This window comes from Sturnira hondurensis, unplaced genomic scaffold (genome assembly GCF_014824575.4).
Source record: "Sturnira hondurensis isolate 20B ecotype Veracruz unplaced genomic scaffold, ASM1482457v3 Scaffold0016462, whole genome shotgun sequence".
NCBI classification, from domain to species: Eukaryota; Metazoa; Chordata; class Mammalia; order Chiroptera; family Phyllostomidae; genus Sturnira; species Sturnira hondurensis.
In genome coordinates, this window is record NW_028089093.1 from 7,015,581 (window position 1) to 7,040,505 (window position 24,925).

Here is a 24,925-nt window from a genome sequence, read left to right on the forward strand (position 1 = left end):
TTGCCTGCTTTGCAGCAACAGTTGTACATTGGTTCCCAAGATGGATTGGTCCAGCTCTCGTTGCACAGGTGCGACACTTACGGGAAAGCTTGTGCGGATTGTTGTCTTGCCAGAGACCCCTACTGTGCCTGGGATGGAACTGCGTGCTCTCGGTACACACCCACTTCCAAAAGGTAGGAGGCACACGGAGTCAGTATGACACTTTTCTTACTATACAATGAATATTTCACAACTATACCTTGCCTTATAGTTTAAGTTAAAGAGAAAATATATAGAAAACATGGTCTAGTAGGAATATTAAAATTAAAATATTATTTTATATTTTGGCATAACATTAAATTTTGAAAAATAAAGAGAATGTTCTAAAGATCTGAAATGTGGAACTTTACAAAAATTGTGATAAATTGTTTATATTCTTTTTCTTTACCAATGTTAAACACCATGAAAAGTTTATTTTTCTTTATTACTTTATTCTTCACTACATTCCTCCTTTTTTTCATTTTTATATCTAAATATGTAGGCACTCATTGTTTTGCGTATCATGTGTAGATATACATGTGTTTACAAGTGTGGGTTACACGTGGTCCAGGCATATCCAGTGACTTGGTGCGATTTTATTTTTATAGTAATAACTAACTTAGCCAATTTCTGCAACTCAGATACACTTAAACCTTAAAATGTGCCTCGTGATTTGTAGTTCATTGCTTTGTGTGTCTTAAAAACAGTGCCATTTTTAGTCAATAATATTTATGCCACACACATGGGTGAAGGTACCCCCCAAAGATACATGCAAACAGGCTCACTTCAGCGTTGTTTTCAATAGCAAAATTAATGGGAGCAACCCCCCTGCCCACCAGTTTGACTGATGGTGGTTAAATGTATTATGTATTATGGTTAAATGTATTATGATAGAATTATTTTAAAATGTGGACTATAGTAGTAACACTATTTTCTAAAGTATGATTAAGGCATATTTTACTCCAGGTAAAAAGTCAGCAAATTGTATATGGTATTGTTTAAATCGTTAGGTCTTTATTAACAGAATAAAAGAACAGGTAAGTATATGCACTCTTTCTTTTGAAATTTTACTGATTTGTCAAATTGCAAATTTTAGGGGTTGCAGCTGGAATGTATAGTTACCATAGCTGATACTGCTTAAAATTCCTAGACTTTATAATCCTTGAAATCTCTGAATTAAGTGTGAGTGTAGATTGTTAAAAGCTGCAAAGTAAAAAGTCACCAACATGTTGTTCAATATTTTGTTCAAGAATGTACTCATCCCAGTGAGTATTGGGAAATGCTTTTGTTTTCTACAAGCTAAAAACCAAGAATGATCATTAGTTGGTAATGAACCTTCAGTTTGATGAATTGACCCTGTTCCTTAAGAAGTCAAGATTTAAAAACATTCTTGACCTATGGGCCTTATGCCATCATAAGTTTTTCTTGCGTCTCCCAAGGCTATACCTGTGATCCTGCAGACACGCCACTGTGACATTTCCCCTCACCAGCATAATGTCCGTGTGAGCCAAAAATGTGTGTGATAGGTGAATCCTGTGCAGGGTTGTCATCTGGTCAGCATTGCCCTGAGGGACACTCTATCAAACGTGTCCAACCCATAGCCCCCGGGCCACATGCAGCCCAGAATGGCTATGAATGCGGACCAACACAAAATCGTAAATTTACTTAAAACATTTTTTTGTTCCTCAGTTTTCATTAGTGTTTGTGTATTTAATGTGTGGTCCACGACAGCTCTGCTTCCCATGTGGCCCAGAGATGCTGAAAGGTTGGACACCCCTGCTAGATATTGAAGGAGGTTTGCTGTGACTTGTGTGATCTCTGAGGTAGCAATATAAAATAGCCAAAGCAAATGAAGATATATTGTAATTACGAAATATTGGCTTAACAGAGCTGTAGCAATTTTTTTTATACAGAAATTACTATTTTCTCTTAAGGAAAATGTGTGACTATATACACAAAATTATTATTATTATTATTATTATTATTATTATTACTACAATCAGAAAACAATGTGAAGTATGTATCAGCAGATACAAATAGCATCTAGCCACTCACACTATACCAAATTTGTACTTCTATTTCAAGTAACAGTATTTAACTTGTTGCTTTAATTACATCTATGTAATACTAAATCTCATATGATAAGGTGTTCTCTATTTGTGTATATTTTCTTACCCACTAACATTTTTAACGTCTTATTACCTTCATTATGAATAACTTAAAAAAGAAGGTAGGGATGGTTACTCCCACTTGAATTATATAAAACCTGGATTATATTTATAGTCAACTTCTTGTGCTGTCAAATTCAGAGGAAAAGAATGCTGTAGTAGTTAAACAAAATTCAGCTCATCTTATTGCCCAAATAGGATTCTTCAAATTAGGATGTTACTACTACTAACATTTGATTAAATGGTAGAGTGATTGGAATATTGACCTGCATTTAAGTTGAGCAGTAGATAAGCATATTTGTGCTTCTGCCACATCTGTTAGTGTTAGCTGTAAATTTTGTGTATTCCCCTTACCACGCTTGCGGTTCTCAACAGTTTAATGTCTTTTCCTTAGGCGAGCTAGACGCCAAGACGTTAAGTATGGAGACCCAATCACCCAGTGCTGGGATGTAGAAGACAGTAAGTATATGTTTAATATGCTTTTCTCTAATTTAAAATTTTAAGCCTAGTCTTTGTGTGTCTTTCCACTCTATGACTTAAAACATTTATTATACAGGAAGATCTCGCTTTGTGCAATGCTTTTATTCTGGAAAAGCAACAGGGCATTTTATAAATCAACACCCTGTCCATGTGCCGAAGTGAATAATCCTTCTTTATATCACTGTTTCATGTCTTTTAAAATTCCTATACTTTTTTTCCTTTTTACTGCCTTATCTATCATTGTAAAGTTTGAAAACTGCTCTTAGAGATATAGCAGGAGATAGCCCAAAACATATGGACATTTAGAGGAAAATGGAAATTCTCAGAAAAGTTGATAGAAGTGTAGGCTAAGCACCTCATGAAAAAAGGTTTAGGTAGCTTATGTGTTATTTCTGTTCACTTATTAATTCAGGTCTTGATTCAATCAGTAAATATTTATTAGTGGCTTGCATGTACATATGATTGTCTCGTGTATACATTGAGACAAAGAAACTCCTTAGAAAGCTTACAGCTGTTTGGGGAGATGTCATAAGGCACAATGAGTGGTAAGGAAATTTAGCCAAAAGAGCACACCAGAGGCGATATAGTTCAGAGGAAATTTCATAAAAATATGAAAATCTGAATAAGAGAAGTGCAGAGTGGAGAATAGAGAGGAGGTTTGTTGAGTAAATGTGCAAACAGAAAAAAATCTATAATCATCTATTCTAGAGCTTTAGTTACTGGCTACTGTCAAACTCTCCAGCAGAAACTGTGAGTGTGTGTGCACGCACACACAGAAGCCACCTCAGGAAGGCAGGAGCTGCCCCTCCTTCAGCGCATCGTCAGTCATTACCCCGTCATGGAGTAAACAACCCAAATGTTGTTGTTCATGATTTATGACCCTGCAGCATTTTCAAAATTTATAAAATAATAATTATTTATGATTTATAATGTCATTCTTTTGAAAAATAAGCTCTGGTCTAGAATCCCATTTTGACTTTTTCTGGTATGTACATGACTCACTGTCATGCCCAGTGTATTATTTAGAAATCATCGATAAGTGTACAGTTTCCCATATGTGCATGTGAGATTCATCAGGAAATATTATAAGTATTGAAAAAATATGCCAATGAGCAAAAAACAAAGTAATCTGCACACAATGCAATATACACAATGCAAGATGATGTATTGTAGAACTGCACACTTGAAACCTATGTAACTTCACTAACCAATACAATCCTAATCAATTTAATTAAAAGAGGAAACAGTCTGCATTCATGGAATTTCTATTCAAGTGTGTATTGGGGGAGGGAACAAGCAACAGACATAAAAACAAGTAAAACGTGTGCTATGTCAGGTAATGACAAAGTTATGAAGAGATAGAAAACACGACTAAGGCACTTACAGTGTCTGACTCCACTTTGCCACACCACGTGTCTCCCATTTCGCTCTAACCCACTGCACACAGGCTTTTCTCGTCATCACCATCACTTGACCGGATCCATTTGTTACCAAGGTCACCGGCAACTTCTTCCTTGCCAAATGCAATGGCCAATTTTCAGTTCCCATTTTTATTTACTCTCTAATTCTTTTTTCCTTGAAACACTCTCATTACTTGACTTCCACGCAGTAATGTGCTGGAGCTGGTTCTTACGGCCACACGAGAACTGGTCGCTGATGGTTTAGGAAATTTGTGAGCTGGTTTTAAACCATCGGGAGTTCGAATCAGCCATGGTGGGCATTTTTACACCAGGAAAATCAGCCTACACTAGGGATCAGGCTTTTAATTTTCAGAGGTGGTGTCCCAGCACACCTAAGTTTGTGGCACCACACCTGTCTGAGTCTCTTCTCATCTTATAGGTTGCTCATTCTGAGTATTCTTAAGTTTCTTTTTCATCTACCATCTAAACATCAGATCTCTGCCTGTTCACTACCCAGTACCATCCATGTCGACTCTGCCATACTCCAAAATTCATAGTCTAGTTCTGAACTTTCTCTGTGTGCAAGACTTGTATGCCTACTCAAAAGTCCATCTTAGAGGCCTGAAAGTCATGTGAAATTATATCTGCCAGAGAATCCCTGCTCCTTCTCAAAATTTTACTGTTCTGCCAACTTTCTCAGTTTTATACATAGGACCCCTATTCACCCAACTGCTTAGGTCAAAAAAGCAGCTAGAGTCATCTCTGTATTCTTCCCTTTCTTTCACATCTTATCGCCAACCTCTCAATAAAGCCATTTGGCTCTGTGGCCACAACTAGTTCTCACTGCCTCTGTAGATACCAGTCTAACTGAATCTACCATCCCTCCCTGTATCTATCTGCTCGCTTGGTTTCCCTGTTGCATGCTTGCATCCCTCAGTCTACATCCCATTCCCTGGCTTTCTCCATTTCAAAAGCACAAATCTGGTTCCTACCTTGGCTCTGTGTGCATTTGTTTCGTCTGTCCCTGAAGAACTCTTCTGGTATCCACATAGCTTCATCATCACATCACTTAATTCTATCCTTTAAAAAAATATTTTATTGATTAAATTTTAGACAGAGGGGAAGGATGGGAGAAAGAGAGGTAGAAAAACATCAGTGTGTAGTTGCCTCTCATGTATCCCCTACTGAGGACCTGGCCCATAACCCAGGCATGTGCCTTGACTGGGAATCAAACTGGAGACCCTTTGGTTTGCAGGCCAGCACTCAATCCACTGAGCCACACCAGCCAGGGCTAAACACATGTAATCTTGCTGAAGTGACTAATATGTGGCTCCAGTGCCATGTCATTCATTTGTTATAAAAATATTCCAGGTATTTAACGATGAAAAATATTTTTTAACTGCAATCTAGAAGATTAAAATATTATCTTCAAAATTATTATACACTTAATGAGGAGATATTCTATTTTAAAACATTATTATAAATGACTTTTGCTTAAAAATTGATAGTAATAGAATATGATATAATATATATGTCTACATACATTATACCTGCATATATATACATGCATATATTTTTAAATTTAAAAATAAGAATTTTTAAAAATATATTTTATTGATTATGTCATTACAGTTGTTCTATTCCCTCCTTTCATTCCCCTCCACCCTGCACACCCCTCTCCCACCATTCCCCCCCTTTAGTTTATGACCACGTGTCTCAAGTTCTTAAGATTCTATATTTCCCCCACTACTCTTGCCCTCCTTCCTGTCTATTTTCTACCTACCATCTATGCTACTTATTTTCTGTACCTTCTCGCCCCTTCTCCTCCCACTCCCCTGTTGCTAACCCTCCATGTGTTCTTCATTTCTATGGTTCCACTCCTGATCTAGCTGTCCTCTTGGTTTGCTTTTGTTGTAGGTGTGGTTGTTAGTAACTGAGTTTGCTGTCATTTCACTGTTCATATTTTGTATCTTCTTTTTCTTAGGTAAATCCCTTTAACATTTCATATAATAAGGGCTTGGTGATAATGAACTCCTTGAATTTGACCTTATCTGAGAAGCACTTTATCTGTCCTTCCATTCTAAATGAAAGTTTTGCTGGATAAAGCAATCTTGGCTGTAGGTCTTTGGATTTCATGACTTGGAATACTTCTTTCCAGCCCCTTCTTGCCTGTAAAATCTCTTTTGAGAAATCCACTGACAGTCTGATGGGAACTCCTTTGTAGGTGACTGTCCCCTTACCTTTTGCTGCTTCTAGGATTCTCTGCTTCATTTTAATCTTGGCTAATGTAATGATGATGTGCCTTGGTGTGTTCCTTCTTGGGTCCAACTTCTTTGGGATTCTCTGAGCTTCCTAGATTTCCTGGAAGTCTATTTCCTTTGCCAGATTGGGGAAGTTCTCCTTTATTATTTGTTCAAATAAGTTTTCCACTCGTGGCTGTTTCTTTCCTCCTTCTGGTACCCCTATAATTCGGATGTTGGAACGTTTAAAGATGTCCTGGAGGTTCCTAAGCCTCTCCTCATTTTTTTGAATTCTTGTTACTTCACTTTTTTCTGTTTGGTCATTTCTTCCTTCCTTCTGGTCCACTTGATTGATTTGAGTCCCAATTTCCTTTCCATCACTATTGGTTTCCTGTGCATTTCCCTTCATTTCAATTAGTTTAGCCTTCATATGTTCCTCTAATTTGTGACTCAAATCAACTAGTTCTGTGATCATACTGATCACCAGTGTTTTGAACTGTGCATCTGAGAGGTTCACTATTTCTTTGTCACTTAGAGTTATTGGCTCTGGGGCTTTGAGTTCTTCTTGAGCCATATTTTGGACTGTTCGTGCCTGTTACCTATGAGGAGTAGAGCCCTAGGTGTTCACCAGGGCAGGGCAACTCAGTTGCTGGGTTGTGACGCTGTATGTGGGGGCCCTGTCAAAGGAAAGCAATGGCCATCCCCTCTGCTGCTTCCTGCCACTGGGGCCTGCACCGGTTTGTCTCACTGCGTGCAAATGTGTGACTGTGGTCAGCCTGCCGCCTTGCGCCCTCATTGGGTCCACCCGACACGGGACTGCCTGGGTGCCTGGGGTCGGGGGATCCTTCCTGCCCGACTCTGCTCTGCTGCTGGCTTTGCCCCTCTTACTGGTCCAGGTTGAACAGTTCACTGTTGTCGGACTTCCGTATAGTTCAATTTTCTGTTCTTTGGCTGTGTCTTTGTTTACTAAACCTTTGTTGTATTCAAAGTTGGTTGTGGGAGAAGGCGCAGTGTTTCCACCTACACCTCCATCTTGGTGGAAGTCCCTAAAAATAAGAAATTTAACACTCAGAAATAAAACAAATATTATTGGAAGCAATAATAAAGTTATTTGCAGTCAAAGTGATGATTTTGTGTCTAAGGGTCACTATTTTTACTGATTTGAAAAAGGATTTCATGCAGTTAGCTATTTCACTAATTTATCTTTTAATAAACTGACTAATTCTTTGGCTGAATCAGTCTAATTGAATTTCTCCTGAGGCCTTGCTCCTCACCTAGGGGTCAACCTACACCCTCCCTGCTTTGTTCCTGGACTCCCTTAGCTCAGGAGGACTGGCTGTTGCTATGAAGTGATGCACTTCTTTGTCTCCAGATCTGCACTGCTGATCTTTCTGTGCATTAGGAATTTATTAACTGTGAAAATTGTAGTTAAAATCTGTTGAATTGGCAGAGGTAGTAGATAGATTACAGATTTCAAATGGAATCCACCCATTTCGAAAGTTAGATTATAGACAGACAGATCATAGTGGTGTCAGCCTGCTTCACTTAACCGTTGCTGGTAAAACACAAATAACTTCAAAAGCAGTTTCTTGAAAAGAAACCTTACCAATGGATGTATGTGCATTCATGCCATTTGCTGTTAATTTTGTGTGCTTAGATTTAGGATTCATTCAGGTCCCTTAAGCTTTACTCTGCTTTTTGCCCATCTGCAGAATTGAGACATCTGAGTAGATGATGAAAAAGTACATGTTTGGGCCAAGCTGAACAGCCGTCATTTTTTATCTGATCAAATTTGAACTGCAGATCTGAGATCACACGTGGGACACAGCCTTTGGCTACTCTGGATGGAATGTATTTCAGATGGTGTGAATGATTTACAAGAAAAAGGTGTCTAAGACACTGCTCCCATAGCATCCCATTTAGCTATCTTATAGCAAATGAATGTTGGGCTAAAGTATCTCTCTTTGAACAAAAGAGAACATACAGGTAGGACAAAAATAGGTGTACAGTTGTTTGTATGGAAAATAGTACAAAAATTAATAAATAACAAAACAAGAATAAACTGTGTTTCAGGTATTCATAACTGTGAACCTACTTTGGTCCCGCCCTGTATTTTGGTAGATAATATAGATAAGATTCTGACTCTGAGTATTAGAGTATCTAAGTTACCATCATCATAGGATTTCATCAGGTGTAGCCCACCATGCTGCTTTTCCGACATCAAGTATCTTAATGTTTATGGTCAGCTCTGTGAACCAATTGATGACAGAATTTCTCTTTCAAGATGAAATACATTGTTCCTCCAGAACTATCTACAGAACTGGTTATATTTTACACAAATTAAAAGGTGTTAAAACAGTAAAAGATGTCAATGGTTTACTCAGTTCAGCTCAGAGAAAGAGACAAGTTTAGAGTTAGATTTTGTGAATTCTTCTTTTAAAAAGACAATTGCAAATAGTTGCTATATTGACAAAAGAGTGAAAATTTCAAGGCAAGGATAGAGTTTTAAAAATCAATCTATTTGATAATATTTGACTCTTAGGTAACAACATTTTAACACGAATTTCCTTTCTCTTTAATAATCTGTACGAATCTTTCCCACATGGCATCTGTTCTAAATCAGTCTATTTTCCCATTGCTTTTAAAATCGGGTCAAGGTTAATCTCCTATTCCATGTTTGCTTTCCAGGCATTACTCATGAAGCTGCTGATGAAAAGGTGATTTTTGGCATTGAATTTAATTCAACCTTTCTGGAATGTATACCTAAATCCCAACAAGCATCTATTAAGTGGTATATCCAGCGGTCAGGAGATGAACACCGAGAGGAGGTAAGGCACAGTCTTTGGAAAAGCTCACCTCGAGGGAAACAGTGGAAACTTGAATCAAGCATTGGCTGGGAGAGAGGTGTTCAACTCTTAGAGCCATATGTGCTCTCCTCACTATTTGATAAAAAGGAAAATAACAGCTTATGCTCACTAAATCCAAAGGTAACTAACTGCCTTTGAGATAAGAATAGGCCAGCTTAATACAAACGGGTTAATAACATATATTTAAAAGCCGATTAAATGTTTAAAATAAGTTTATACAATATTTTTCAAATTTTTACTTCTTGTAGATTGTCTATATTTTAGAACAATTTGTTGATTAGGAACAAGAATACAATATTTCCCCCACACCATAGCACAGTGGCAAAATTTTAGCTCAAATTGTGTTCTGTATACATCATAAGATAAAACATGTCTAGTATGTATAAAAAAGAAATGAAACATATTTTATAAAGAGTTGGGTGTCTAGACACATGTACATTTTCACTCATGTATTAAAATTAGATTGATAGAGGGAAAAGTAATATGAATATTCTATTCATATTTTGACTTTTTTCTGGTTCAGTTGTTTTAACACATATATGATTGAAATATATCACAGATTCTGTGAGGTCTAAAGAGAGGAATTTAATGGGATGAATTTGGGTACTCTGAGAAACCCTGTATTAATATCATTTGAATGTCGTGAAAAAAAGGTTAATTGGAAGATATTTTTTTTCTATTTCAGTGCCTAAAAGAAACCACTGATAATCTAGACTTCTGAAATTCCCGGTATTAAACTAAGGACACTCTAATGAGTGATGGGATGGGCCCAGAATTTAGAATTCCTTTGGTCATATCCCAGAGCCCCTTCAGGCCAAAATTTTATAGTGTGAACAAAAGGAATTCAATGGTTCTTGTGAACATAAAATGAGAAAATACATATAAGAATGCGAATCTCAAAGCAGAGGATTCCTCACAAGTGTAAAATGCATGTATAGAATTGCAGGTGCTCTCTCTCAGGGAGGGCTGTAAAACAGGAGATGGTACTGGTCACGTGTTCAGTTTGACTGCTGAGGATATGTGAGCAGGTTGTAACTTCTCTAACACTCTGTTTCTGTCACATAAAGGGGGTGGGCCACATGTTCTCTAAAATACCAGCCTCCTTGATCTGTCTATAAACATTTAAAATAGTATATGTAATCAATTAAACATGAATATAGAGCAGTGGTTCTCAACCTCAGGAGCTTTTGCTCCCAGAATGTAAACATTTGGCAACATTTGGGGTCATCACAAGCTGGGTGGGAGGGGGAGGGTGCCAGTGGGCCACGGTCAGGGCTGGGCTAGATGTCCCGCCATGCTCAGTGTTTCACAACTGAGAGTTGTCTGGCCCCACGTTCAGTAATGCTGAGGTCAGGAAACCTTGAATAGATGAATCAAATTTCATCATAAAAATGGGCTTAGCCCTGGCTGGTACAGCTCAGTGGATTGAGCGCAGGCCTGCGACCCAGAGGATCACGGTTCGATTCCCAGTCAGGGCACATGCCTGGGTTGCAGGCCAGTTCCCAGCAGGGGATGCATGAGAGGCAACCATACATTGATGTTTCTCTCCCTCTCTCCTTCCCTTCCCCTCTAAAGATAAATAAATAAAATCCTAAAAACATGGGCTTAAAGGTATGTTCCACCATTTCATTAAACAGTTAACATTTTTTCAGAAGAGATCAGGCACGTTCAGGGTGGTGTAGCCATAGATAAGTTAACATCATTTTACATTGGAGATCTTCAAGAATAGATTTTTATATCAAAATGATGATAGAACATACTTAATTCCAAGGGAAAACCTTTATGTTCTGTTCCGTCAAATTGCTCCAATAAAACCTGATTCTTCATTATTGTTAACATCCATAAATTCTAAGATATGACATATCCACATTTATACTAAATACTTAAAGGGTCCTATTTACTAGTATATATTGAAATATTATCTGACATGTTTATTTAATTTCAAAATATAAGCTTTTGCTTTTTACCCAAATATATTAGAAGAATGTTATGTGAGTGTTTTAGCATGCAGATTTTCTTTAGATACATTGCAGTATTTTATTTTTAAATGTTCCAAAGCAGTGTTTTAATTTTACAGTGAAATAAATTTTTTTAATAATGATTTTCCTCAATAGCAAATTTAATCTGTCTTTTTAAAAAGAAATGATACTGTGTATGGCTAACTCCAAGTTATAGAGACACACATTTGACTTTGAGCATTTACATTCACATCTTTCATATGCCTGAAAATGCTATGCATTACTTTCATTTACTTTTTAACAGTATATCACACAGTCATGGCGGTACCATGCTCCATGAATCTCAATGGAGCAGAAATAGTATATTTATTAAATTTTACTTAAAAGTATCTTAGCTGTAATATTTCAAATGGTATTTCCATTTATCTTCGTAAATGGCTGGTCATACCAAGCCCAGAATCTGCCATACTGCTTCCTGAACTGAGGAAAGGGGCAAAATCCAGACTAGATTTGAAATATTTTTCCCAGCAGGATGCCTTCTGCTCCTTCCCAAGAAGGTCACGGTTTGTAATCTTTCCTCCACTGAAAAAAAGCCTGCGGGAGGGACCAGGATCCCCCGTGGCGCGGAGCTGTCACCAGGTTCTTCTCTGCCGAGGGGAGAGCATTTTCTTGCTGAGCTGTTTCACAGTTGGGTGCGGATGAGGAGGTCATGACTCTGTTGTCTGCTGGCTTTCTTATAAAGCCGTGCTGGAAATGGATGATGTTTTTGCCGTAACTAGTGGGTTCTTTGGTGATCCCAAGCTTCTGTTGAACTCTGGGATCTGAATGAATAAAAGAGACAATACCTCGTGCCATTTGGGGTAGTATGTTTTCTGAGGATTAAAAAAAAATATTTTATAAAGCATCCTCAACTGTTTGCATTTTTTCTCTTCATAAATCTTTGTTTTGTTTTCTTTTTATTATAAAAGTAATATTAATGGTTTTGAAAATATAGTAACACATGAAGAACTATGGAGACTCTACACATAGATAAGCACAATGGTGCTATATTTTGGCATCGATTCCAGCATTTCCTCCCTCACTGTTACATCGGGAGTGTTTTCCCTTGTTATTCAGTTTTAATACCATATTTTTTCCCCACCCCCACAGCCCCGGTGCCGCAGTCATCCATTAATGTTCCTTGTTGTATTTAAATAGCTCACGTTTTCTCTCTTTAAAAAAGTAATACACTTCCATATATTTAAATCTTTTTCTACTTTTAGAAGAAAAATAAATGAGTTGGAGACTTTAATTTTCTTTATGGCTTGGGATAAACAACTATATGTTGCCAATTTCCCATCAAAATCGCCATGTCAGTGCCTTTTCTGAACCCCTGAGGCAAAATTTTATATTATAATTTAAGACAATCATTACTAGTTTGAGATAAAAATATAGTGTGTTAATGTTTATTTCTTTGACTATTACTGAATGTGCACTACCCCTGGTGTTTCTTGGCTATTGATTTCAGTTGTATTTGAACTGCCCTATCATTTGCTTGTTTTACATCAATTTAAAAATTACTTTGTCAATCCTTTATATACTACAGATATTAACATTTGAATGTTATACGTATTAGAAGTGACTTTTTATTATGTTATTGCTAAAATATTTTGTTTCAAACATACAAAAGTTGTATAAATTTTATTTATAGCATATAAATATATTGATTTATGTCTGTATGATTTCTCTCTTATGCTTAGAAATCCCTTGTCCAATGAAACAGAAAATAAATATATTCTACTTATTTTATAATTTCATTTTGAAAATTACAATTTACATTTTATATGTATCTTTACTGAAAGATGTTAAATAAATCTAGGAGTTAGTTATGCATAAATTTAACTTTTTTTTCTTTTAAATAATGAGCCAGTTGCCTCAGCACTACTTTTGCATGTCTGCCTCCTACACTGGTTGAAGAAAGGAGATGTTCTTGAAGCCCTAGTCACATCTAAGACATGCACAGAGCTTTAGCTATGAAAGAAATGACAGGTGAATTCTCCGCAAAAGACTTACCATTAGGCCGCTATTATCAGAGAATGAAGTCCCTGACCTTTACCTGCTGCTTAGTACCTAGTCCTTTGTACTGCTCTCATTTTATATGAATTGCCCTTCATCGGAGGTCTAGATTTAATAATGCTAAATATATTATCCTTGTTCACATTAGGCAAATGGATCGTTGACCCCAGTTCAAGCATGGTTTTGATTTGTAAATCTGAGCAGTTTTTACATATCACTTTTGGAGTGGAGAAAATTCCCTGAGTTTAAATTAGTGGCCAGAGATTGCATTATCTCGCTGCAGAGGAGCTGAATCTTCTAAATTGACTCTGCTGACATTTCACTGTCGAGATACAGTCTGCATAATGCGTCCTCTTCCAGTACAGGATGAAAGCATTGCAGTGAGAATGTGAGGCAGGCAAATGTTAATCAGCCACTTAATTTCTGGGTCACAGATTTTTATCTCTAGATTGCAAGAGTCCTATGAAAATATGTCAATTCAAAATGCATTCTGTTAGAGACACCATTTCATATTTTGAAATTTTAAAAAATCACTTAAACAACCTACTAGATATTAAATAAATCTAGAAAGCTTAAAATTTATTAAAGCAGGTGTTACATCTCTAGGTCAAAAACCAAAGAAAATTTGAACATTCCATGGGAGAAAGGAAAGGTGAAGGATCACAGCAGAGTAATGAAAAGCCAGCTGTCTGCGAAGCTCTGCGTCCTGTGGGGACAGAGGTGGTCTGGAAGGCAGGGAAGGGAATCAGACTTCAGAGTGAAGCAATGTAAATAGGATGCAAAAGGAGAATAGTAAAAATAACAACTGAGTGTTGCATATTTTTTGTGAAATCCAAGGCGTAATTTCTTCCTGCAGAAGATTAAAGGCAACAGTGAAAGCAGGAGTCAGAGCTATGACAATCTTTAAAGACACATTAAACAGATTAAGCTTTAGCAAGAATGCCATTTATGAAAGGAAATCTAAGATGAACGGGAAAGGACATTACCTGCTCTGGTTGTCATGATAGAAAACCACAAGCCATTTTCTATCAGAGAATTATAGAAATAGAGGCTTCAGAATATCATCTCTCCAGGAACATGTAATGTTACTAATAATACTTCACACTTTAACCTTCAAAGAGCTTTATTTTTACCACCCCCCCACACACACCCCACAGGCTATGTCACCAACTTGATAAATGGGAGGCCAGGCAAGGAAGATAAATGAGTTATCATCAGAAGCCTTGCAGACAGGGACCAGAACCCAGGCTTATGGAGTCCGTTTTGTGTTCTAAGATGCAGTTAAATTTTTAAAAAGTATTTCTACAGGGAAACTATATAAAATAAAAAAATCCATCTAGTATGTTAAATTTGAGATTGATGTTTCTGTTTTCTATTGGCCTTTTTTATTTAAATGCATTTATTTTAGGCCCAAGACTCCTATGGTTACTGAGAATGGAAGTGAGTTCAAGGTTAGTTTGTGTTACAATAGCTTTTAAAAATGTCCAGTCCTTTTCGAATAAATTCTTTAGAAAAAATACTATACGCCCAACTCACCAAATGGGCAAAATAAGGGAAACAAACAAACAGAACGCTAATGGTGTGGATTCAGTGGTGTAGAGTTAAGGCAAGGCTGGAGACCATTCAGCCTCATTAACCAGGGATCTGAGCTGTGACCTGCCTTTGGCCTTGCGTGGTCCCCCACCAGCTGCACTTCTCTGGCACAGAGGGTGGTTGGCCATATACTTGTTAGTTAACTGGGCCGATAGCCAGAGATGTTTCTTTTCCTTTTCTTATATTTCCAGAAGCGAGGGGTTTTTCCTACATATTTTTCACATAAAGATGCAGAGTTTAGTCCACCCACTGTGAATAAATTGAATTTAGTTGTCTTCATGCCTCCTTGATTTCCACCGACTGAAAGTCTACAATACAGGGGCAGATGTGTAAACTGGAAATCTTCCAGACTTCTTTGTTGTTGTGATTCTGCTTAATGCCGAGCCCCTTCCCAACACTCCACGTTCAACAGGGGTCTTGTGTCGGTAAACATGCCTTCAGCTTCACTGAAGGTAGGTTTGCTATTCACTCCAGATCGTGGGCCAGGCAAGCTTGTATGTTTGAATTGCTTTCAGTGGTGTTGCTGCAAAGGGTCAAGAGCACCCCATTTCGGGGGAGGGGCTTTTTGTTCATTGAGCGTTCTCACACTTGAAATCACATTACCATGGTGTAGTAAATCGAGGTATGGCAAATATTTCCACAAATGACATAGTCTAAAGTAACATATGTGCACACAGTATCAAAATTCAATCCAGAGTAAAAAGGGAAATTCAGCTGTAGATGTTGCAAACCTTCTGACTACGGTCCTGCTCACTTGCATCTTTGACATTCAGAAGGCTGCACCCATGCCTTTCCCCTTGACTTCTAACAAGCCACTACTCACAGTTTCCTTATGCGGTTCAGGTCATTTATTTGGTGATGTCTAGAAAACAGAGTAAATTTCTTTGAAACCGTTGTTCTGTTCTACACTAAGTAGTAGCGTGCACTAAAGTTGTTTTTCCACGTGTGACTGTCAGTGTCACATTCTAGCTCTGAAATTCTTAGAACACCGTTTAGTTGGCATCTGAAATCTCCCTCACGGTGGTCAGTTGAGGGTTTCCAGTTTTTCTTCATTAGTATGTTTAGCAGCTTTTCATTCCTATCCGTGGACTGGAAGAAAAACTCGCTGTATTCCAACTGTTCAACGAGGCATCCAGAGATGCTAACATGTACCTTTGGGGCCATGACTTGTTGAATTTTTTACTCTCTTTCACTGTGGCTGACGATATTATGCTTTATGATGAAGAGACAGGGAGCGTATCTTTTAGGTTCATCTAAGCAAAACTCTGTAGCCTGTTTTCATTTGCTCATAGCCCTCTCTGTTTTTAATTTATTACCTACATTTTTCCAATTCTGCAGTTGAAACCCGATGAAAGGATCATCAAAACAGAATATGGGCTACTGATTCGAAGTTTGCAGAAGAAGGACTCTGGGATGTATTACTGCAAAGCACAGGAGCACACTTTTATCCACACCGTGGTGAAGCTGACTCTGAATGTCATTGAAAATGAACAGATGGAGAATACCCAGAGGGCAGAGCATGAGGAGGGGCAGGTCAAGGACCTGTTGGCTGAGTCACGGTTGAGATACAAAGACTACATCCAGATCCTTAGCAGCCCAAACTTCAGCCTCGACCAGTACTGCGAACAGATGTGGCACCGGGAGAAGCGGAGACAGCGGAACAAGGGTGGCCCCAAGTGGAAGCACATGCAGGAAATGAAAAAGAAACGGAATCGAAGACATCACAGAGATGAGCTCCCCAGAGCAGTGGCCACGTAGTTTTCTATTTAATTGCAAGAAACGAATTCTTTACCTGAAAAAGGACTGCCTTCTGTTTTGTACATCCCTTCTACTTACTCATTCAAGTTTTCCATGGAGGTTGGCTTAGGCACAGGAAAAATAATCTGAGTAAAACTGTGTATGGCGACTATGGCATAGGAAGGGCAAACGAGTCATCTGAACCAGTTAGGTCTCCAAGAACTAAACTTGTACCTGCAATGAATCAGAATCAGCCTCCAAATAGGGACTTTACATTTGTAAATGTTTCATGTCCTGAGCTTTTGAATTTATGTTGTCGTGTACATAGGGAGCTAAGCAAACATCGCATTTGATAATGTACTAAGGAGGTTCGGTTCCCTTGCATGGCCCTTAAGCACAGAGTTCTCCATGCTGTTGCGCTGTATGTCCTTGTGAACAGACCTGTCATTCCGCTCTAGAACTGGCCACCTTGTGGTAGGAGTCAGAGAGAAAACACAGGTTCAGACCATTCACATACCAACAGGAACTTTCCCAGTGAATCATTCACTCTCGGCGCACAGTTTAGGAATTTGGAGAGGTACATTATTTTTTTTTCAGAGCGCAGGGGTATTTAGTTTACTATAGCATTGATTTACTGAAGGGTAGGAATGTTCCTCCCAGGATTCCCTGTGACTTATCTGGGGAAACCCGTTCACAGTGAGAAGCTGGGGCTCAGTTATGTGTTTTTAGATTATGTGCTGAGCCTCACAGGGACGGAGTGCCTAATAAATATTTAAGGAAGATAGGGAAAAACATTTTAATAAAATAAGGGCAACATCATGATGTACACTGCATCCTAATGGGAAGGCATGCAGATGGGATTCATTAAGAGACGGAAAGACAGCTATAAATTCTGGCTTTGGGGAAAATTCATGTCCCCATAAAAAGGAAGAATAGTCGCAAATAAACTGGGTGAGATGTAATGCTGCTGAATTCACCATAGTATAAGTAGCTGCCAATTTATAATCCATCTGTTTAAAAAAACTCTAGATTATGAAAATTTGCGAGGCAAAGTCTGAGAAAAAGTAAATTTTCCAAAGGATCATGGGAAGAATGAACACGAGTTTATTTACAACCAAGGGGATTTTAGTACTATCTTTTCTCAAAAAATTCATCCTACTCTATAAATTATTTCCATTTACTGCCTTTATTGTCTTGAATATTGGATTATGGGATTTTATTTGAGTGAATAGAAAAAACAATATATACATACATAGACATAGAGTTAGGTAGATATTAGTGGTGGGGAGCGGGGAGATATATTGTTAAATAATAGAACAAATGCAAAAAAAAATGACAACGGAAAGGGTTAAGTTAACTCTTTGACATCTTTTTTTTCCACACCATTTTTTTGCATTTCTGAGATTATATGCTGTAATTCAAGTAACGTTCTTTTAGTAATTTAATAATAAATAAGCCTACTGCATGTAAAGAAAACAAACTCACAACATAAACATCTTTCATATTTTTGTTAGCACTTTCAAATATTTCTAGTTTGAGTTTACTTCTGAATATGCATGGTATGTTTTCTGCACAGTTAGACAGGACTCACCTTCCCTTCTGAAACACAAAACCCTTAGCCCTCTTCTGTTTTGCCTTTTCATGCCCATTTTAGTGTGAAATGAAAAATTAGTCACTTCCTCACATGGAAGGCAGCTTTTCAGAAAACTAAATAGCAGACATTGCTCGTTTCTCATGCATTCTGTGTGTCTTGAAAGAAAAGCCTGTGAGAATTCACGTGACTAGAGGGCACCTAATAACTGTGTTCAATGTCATGTCTATGACTGGCTTTGTGTTCACAGCATTCTATCACACATTCATTTTACTCGCATTACTTACCTATCTCAAAGTAGTCACACTGATATATGAGGTTAAGTCCTCCTTTGCTATGAAATTCATAAATATTTGTTGATGACTCTATAAGAAAATGTAAGGATATAAAACTTAGGTTTATAAAAAAGCAAACCAGACAAATCAGTCTTTAAAAAATCATAATAGTTATATTAAGATGAGACTGCTAATTAAATACCATTACAAGAGTGTTTGTAACTATTGGGTTTCTGGGTTAAAATAGTCCACAAACACATATCAAGGTCAAAGTAAATAAGTGGGAGTATGTTTTATTTTTAAAGATTTCCACATATTTATATGTCAGATAATAATGATCAAATTATGAATGGCTTCAAAAAAATTACATGAAGCTCCAATGTTAGTTTTGATTTGTGAAAATAAGTTTGGTTTTCTTCCAAATATAAATGTCCAACCCATTTTTAAATTCTTTCTTATCATGGTTATTCAGATAAAATTTTATAAACCTTTTAAAAAAATTTACAGCTAATATTCTGGCTGATTTTAATCTAAAAATATTAATTTATGATAATTAAAATATATTTGAAATATTTTAGTAAAATAGAATGCCATATCATCGAAAAACCATATGGACAAAGATTTATGTGTATTTATAATGATAGAGGACATCTAAGCTACATTTAATTTTTTAACTTTTTAATTGCCAGAACACTTGAGGAACAGTGTGAATATATTAAATGTAAGACAAGACACAATATACAATATATACTTCTACCATATAACTGAAGATTTGACCAAACTCTTTGAAATAATAATAAAAAATGAAATGATAATCAACACTCTCAGTACATTTGCTTGGAAAACAGCTCTTTCAGCAGAGGTTTTGGAATGTCTCTGCTTGTTCCTGGATTCGTATTCTCCTTCCTTGTTGGGAATACTCGTGTCTTCGACTTTCATACTCTTGCCTGCATTTCGTTGCAGCTATTTGTGCTGCTACAGGGAAGCCTGCCCGTCTGCATTCATTTACATTCAGTGAATTCGGACTTTAGAGTTCCTTTAACCATGGATTGTTGGGTAATTAACTTATGTAAAACCCTTCCTCCACCCCAAAGAGCTCAAAATACTACATTCACATCTTTGAAAACCAACCAAATTACTTACAAGACGGAAAAATCTTCATAGGGAAATTTAGAAATTTACAAAAGCCATAGTAGAGAACTGTTATTAACCACCAAAATCTCGGTTGCCTTCTATCTATATTTTTGTTCTTCATATTCTATTAAGTTTTGTTCCTGCTGGGTGTACAGTCTAAACAAGCACAAGAGTTTGCAGTGGCCAGTGCCTCCTTTTCAGTGTTACCAAATTCAATTTTAAAAGTACTACGAAATATTTACAAAAAAGAAAACTGAACAAAAGTGTTCATTTAACCCTGATATTCTGAACTTAAATATATTTCATTGACATCATTAATGCAAATGGAATTAAAAACTGAAATGGCTTCTGTTTAAAATGTTACATTTCTCTTAGACAGTGTGCTGGGATTGATTCACCTTATTGAGAATGAATAGTTTAGGGAAAAAAGGAGATATTTAAAATGTTTTTATAGAAAGATATTTTTCTTACAGAAGACCACAATGTTTAAATAATTTAGCTTCATGTGAGATTAAAAAGTAAGATCTAAAACTGCAACAGCTGTGCACCAACTGTGCGAAGGCAGGAGCATGTACCTAACTTATACCTCTCAGTTAAATATTTTGTATTATAAAGTATTTATGGTAAGTTTACTATGGATGATTTGTGGGAAAGGGCAATAATCTGTCAGTTAATTGTATAATTTAATTCTGATATTGTTAAGTGCTTAGCAATCAATTTTAAATTTATAGTTTTGCTATTTTCAGAGAAATGTAGTCTTCTAAAATAATTAAAATTTGTTAAATGTATATTTTGGTTGTATTATAATAAAACACAAACATTCGTATTCTATGGTGATAAATAGAATTCTGGTTTGTGTGCAAGTTTTGTTTCCATACCCCTGAACATGGAAACCAAAGTTTATGCATAAAATTACACTAACTCAAATACCAAAGAAAATGTTTCCTGACAATTATCAGTAGGTATATTCTGCACTGTAAGTTCACAATAGTTTCCTTTATGAAAAAAAAATACAAGTGGCTGTCCCCAGTTAATACAATTATATATTTAAGTTTTACTGTGATTTAAATTTAGATTTCAGTGGGCTGAGATGAGCATTATTACCACAAGAAGCTGGTACTTTTAAGATTTCCAATTACCATTCTATATGTGAAATTTTAAAATACTCCTGTATGTTTATCATAGGAGTATAATTTATTAAAGGAATGAGCTGAGGGTTTTGTTTTGCTTGCTGTATAAAGATATTTCTTAAAATTTTTCTAGGGAAATTTATATCTCTTGCCCATTTTGTACACACAAAGTAACTGAACAAAGTGGAAATTCGGCTACCTGCCACCCCAAAAGCCAAATTTGTGAGGCAGATTTTGGGGCAAAAAGATCGAGGTTCCATTCAGATGCCACACAACCTGGGAGAATGGTGGACTCCTGCTTCTGCCTAACTCATCTTCCTGTTCAAGCCTACAGTTCTTTTTTAAAAAAAATTATTTACTTATTTTTAGAGAGGGGAAGGGAGGGAGAAAGAGAAAGAGACATCAATAGGTTGCCTAGTGTGCTGACGGTGGTAAAAAACTCACAACCCAAGCATGCACCCTGATTGGGGATAGACCTCTGACCTTTCGCTTTGTAGGATGATGCCCAACCGGCTGAGCCACACCAGTCAGGGCTACCCCACAGTTCTTATAAGAATAAAGAGGGGAGGGCTTTTTCCCCATGCAAATTATCCTGCTTGCTTTGGCTGCTGGGGGCCCTATGCATTCGTATTTCTAGCTTTCTACACCAGTACTCAGGGTAAGAGCCTCCCCTGCCACCATCTTGGCCAATGGGGAAGAGAGACTCCCCGGTGCTCTGTCTATCATAACATGAAGGACAGTTTATGTGCACAGACAGATGTTATTACTATAACGTCTCCCCAAACCTGGCAGTGAAATAACTTACGGAGATATTCCATAGAGAAATGTCAAATTTTCTGAGAGCTCTGACAAACTTCAAACATGAGAGTTTACAGTGAAACATAATCTTTAAGAGAAAAAAGAATTGTATATAGGACATTCATCAGCCTTTGATTGTGTCCAAGCTGTTACTTTAAATAAGATGCAACACAAGATTAATATTAAGAAAATTTCAGTTGTATTTGTTTGAATATAGAAAGATACATGAATGATTTCCAGGACTAAAGAAAATAAGTGTAACGTTTATGTTGAGAATCAAAGTATTTATAACAATACAACTTATCTGCATTAATGTTACTTACTAGTCTAAAAAACTTGCCTAGAAAGATGAAACTGCAAATAATTTATTGTTTCAGAAGCTCATACTTTTCCCTTGTGTATATATTGGTATAAACACACATTGGAGGCTGATTTGGCAATATCCAATGAAGTTTAAAAATGCACACAAGCAAGCAAAATATAACCAAAGACACTGAAATAGAGAACAGGATGACAGTGACCTGAGGGAAGAGGGGAGGGAATTTCAGGGGAAATAGGGGAGGGATTTAGAGGAGCATATATAAAGGATACATGGACAACAACTGAGAAGGGTGGAAATGGGAGGGAGGGGGAGGCATGGGGCGGGGGATGGGATGGGAGTAATAGACAGAAAACTGTACTTGAAAAATAATTAAATAAATTAAAGAAAAATAAAATGCACACACTTAAAAATGAAGTTTAAAAGCTGGTTCCAAGAACCGGCTTCTCACAATTAAGTATGTACCCTTGAGGACCTCCTCCACGTGTGCAATGATAGACACTTTAAAAAGTATTTGTTGTAGGATTAATTATAATAGAAAAAAGAATATATATGTGCTGCAAAAAGACAATGGATTAATTAACATATAGTGACTTAATGGATACAGAAGTTTAAATGGAAAAAAAGGAGCTGCGTGCATCAGCATAGGAAAATGTCAGGGACATAATGCTGCACGAATAGAACCCAGGGATTCAGGCATGCAAACAGAATTATAGTGGACATACCAAGTTTAAAGAAGCAAGTGATACTGCTTCTGCATGTATACATTCATATGTAAGTAGTAACCATAAAAAAGCACTTCTGGAAAAGTTAAGCCTCAAATTCAAAGTAGATTTTCTTCTAAGAAATAAAAGTGGGGACACAGGAGCAGCAATTGTTTGAATAATGTTTTATTTATTTAAAGCATATCTAAACCCAATATTATATTTACATTATGTTACATATATTTGGTATATTTAAATGTAAACATTTGATGAAGTACTGGATTACAATTTAAACATATTACTCTCAACAAAATCCTGTGTGCTTGAATTATTTCAAAATAAAAAGGAGATTAAGGATCTAACTCTCAATTTAAAAATATTAGGTAGTAAATTCTAAAGAGAAAGGGAAGGAGAGATAAGACTAACAATCAAAATATTAGATATTCAGCCATCATAATAGATGCAGCCTTCTAGTTCCACTTACTCTTACATTATGGGCTTCTTGGATGCCCTGATTACTCCTAAAACATGACAACTAGAACCATATTAAGCCTACAGGACCCTGAGATAATGTCTAGTTTTCAGAGCAACACTTGATTGCTATGGAAATGACTAAGGCATCTAGGAGATGGAACTATGTATGCGCTTAAATGCCAAAAGGCACTAAACAGCTGAGTTGGCCCTTTTTTGGATTGAACACTGTTCAAGGTTGATGTTTAAAACATACAGTTTCTTCTTTCTGGCTTACATATTAAATATACAAACTAGCATATGCTCTTTAGGTAACGTGGAGAGACAAGAGAAATATTCATATCTAGCAAAATGTCTTTTTATGATCCCACAAATTATTATTTTCCACAGAAAAGGCTCTATATCAAATTAATTCATAATTGTAATTAACTGTGGATGTTTTGTTTATGTGGACCAAAATTTAGCCCCCAATTTTGCTTTTGAAAACTCTCATTTTCAATGGCTTCTGTCAGTGATGGATTAGTCTATTTAAATACATATTGTAAAAGTATAAGGGGGCATGTTCAGACAGTATTAAAGTACATAAACTTGGATAAGAAGAAAATGAAACCAATTTACCAGATGGGAAGCTATCATTTAGAATCAGGAAAAGGGTTGTTTAATGGACCATGTCCCACTAAGCTTTTAATATATTGAAACAAATTACTCTTGGGTAATTATCTCCAATTATTGAATTGTGTTATAACGGTAGCCCTTTCCAAAAAGCCATTTTTACCCCTGAAAAACAAACAAAAACTCAGAATCTCCCGTGGTAGTTCGTCATTTTGTAGTTAGTCTCCACGGGCACTCGGAAGTGGTGGTAAGTTTCGGGGACTACAGGCCAAGTGAAGAGAGCGCACTGTCGTGCCCTGCTCATGCGTGAGACCCCACAACGCTGAACCGGACGGCAGGGGTGAACATAGGGAACTTGGTGACTCACACTAAACAAAGATCTAAGCATGTCGATGCGGGGGACACTTCGGTATTTTTTAAGAAGAGCAATGAACATGATATTTTCATCAAGTCCGCATACGAGAAATAAATATGAAGTGAAAGATGACTTTTATGTTTTACAACTGGGAGGATGACAGTTTAAAAAAATAAGGAATGTCGAGGAGTAAAAAAGTCAGAGCAGGGAGATCCTAGTGTCAGTGTTGAGTGCGGGGAGTTTGAGATGATTTCAGGAGGGTGTGGGGGGCAGTTTGATACACAGATTGGGTGCTCAGGGGGGATGGGAGCACGACTTATTTTGTGGCTGCTGCAGAGAAGACAGGACCGGTACCGTGGGGAAGGCAGGAGCGTGAGCAAAACTGGGCGGTCCACTTGGAATCCAGATCGGTGTGTGTCCTGATGCACGTTATCACTGAGTCATTCGTACTTCAGCGAGGTATCTCAAAAACACCAAACAGCTTAAACATTTATTATTTTTCCTTATTTCCTTCATCCGAGGCTAAATTTCTTGAAGACTAAATCTTTATTTTTACCGTGTAGTACAGTATCTAGCAAATAAAAGTGACAGTTAAACCTGTGAGTGAACCAAGAGAGTTTTTCTCAAAGATGTTATGATTCATTATTTAAGAAAAAATTCCACCAAATGGAAGCATTTTCTAAAATTCCTACCCCATGTGCTTCTTTTTAAGTCAAATTAGTAAATTGATGAAGGTCTCTTTTCATTTTGAATGTTCATCTGTTTTAAGCAAAACAATTACAGACTGGTGCTGTTGGAGGATTTTTGTATGATTCAGGTGGACAAAGCGCCATAAACCAGAAGGTTTAAATTGGTAGGAAAGTTCATATAGCTTGTAATAGATGTTTTATTTAAACACAAGGAATTTGAAAAGGTCTTTTACAAAAACTTTTAGGACTTACTGCATACATAGTGCAGTAAAGATTATAGTTTTCTGGGACATATGTGCTTTGGTTAGTTAATATTTGAATTATATTATTT

General features: G+C 36.9%; 1 protein-coding gene across 1 annotated transcript in view; it reads left to right on the top strand.

The window, feature by feature from the left end:
* SEMA3D (semaphorin 3D) overlaps positions 1-19,929 on the top strand; it is a 133,153-nt gene extending 113,224 nt beyond the window's left edge. The window contains exons 14-17 of the mRNA XM_037066141.1: positions 16-173; positions 2,581-2,645; positions 8,995-9,134; positions 16,118-19,929. Of these exons, the coding sequence (XP_036922036.1) occupies positions 16-173; positions 2,581-2,645; positions 8,995-9,134; positions 16,118-16,537 (783 nt within the window). The 3' untranslated portion in view covers positions 16,538-19,929. The remainder of the gene's footprint in view (positions 1-15; positions 174-2,580; positions 2,646-8,994; positions 9,135-16,117) is intronic.
* Positions 19,930-24,925: the final 4,996 nt, after the last annotated feature.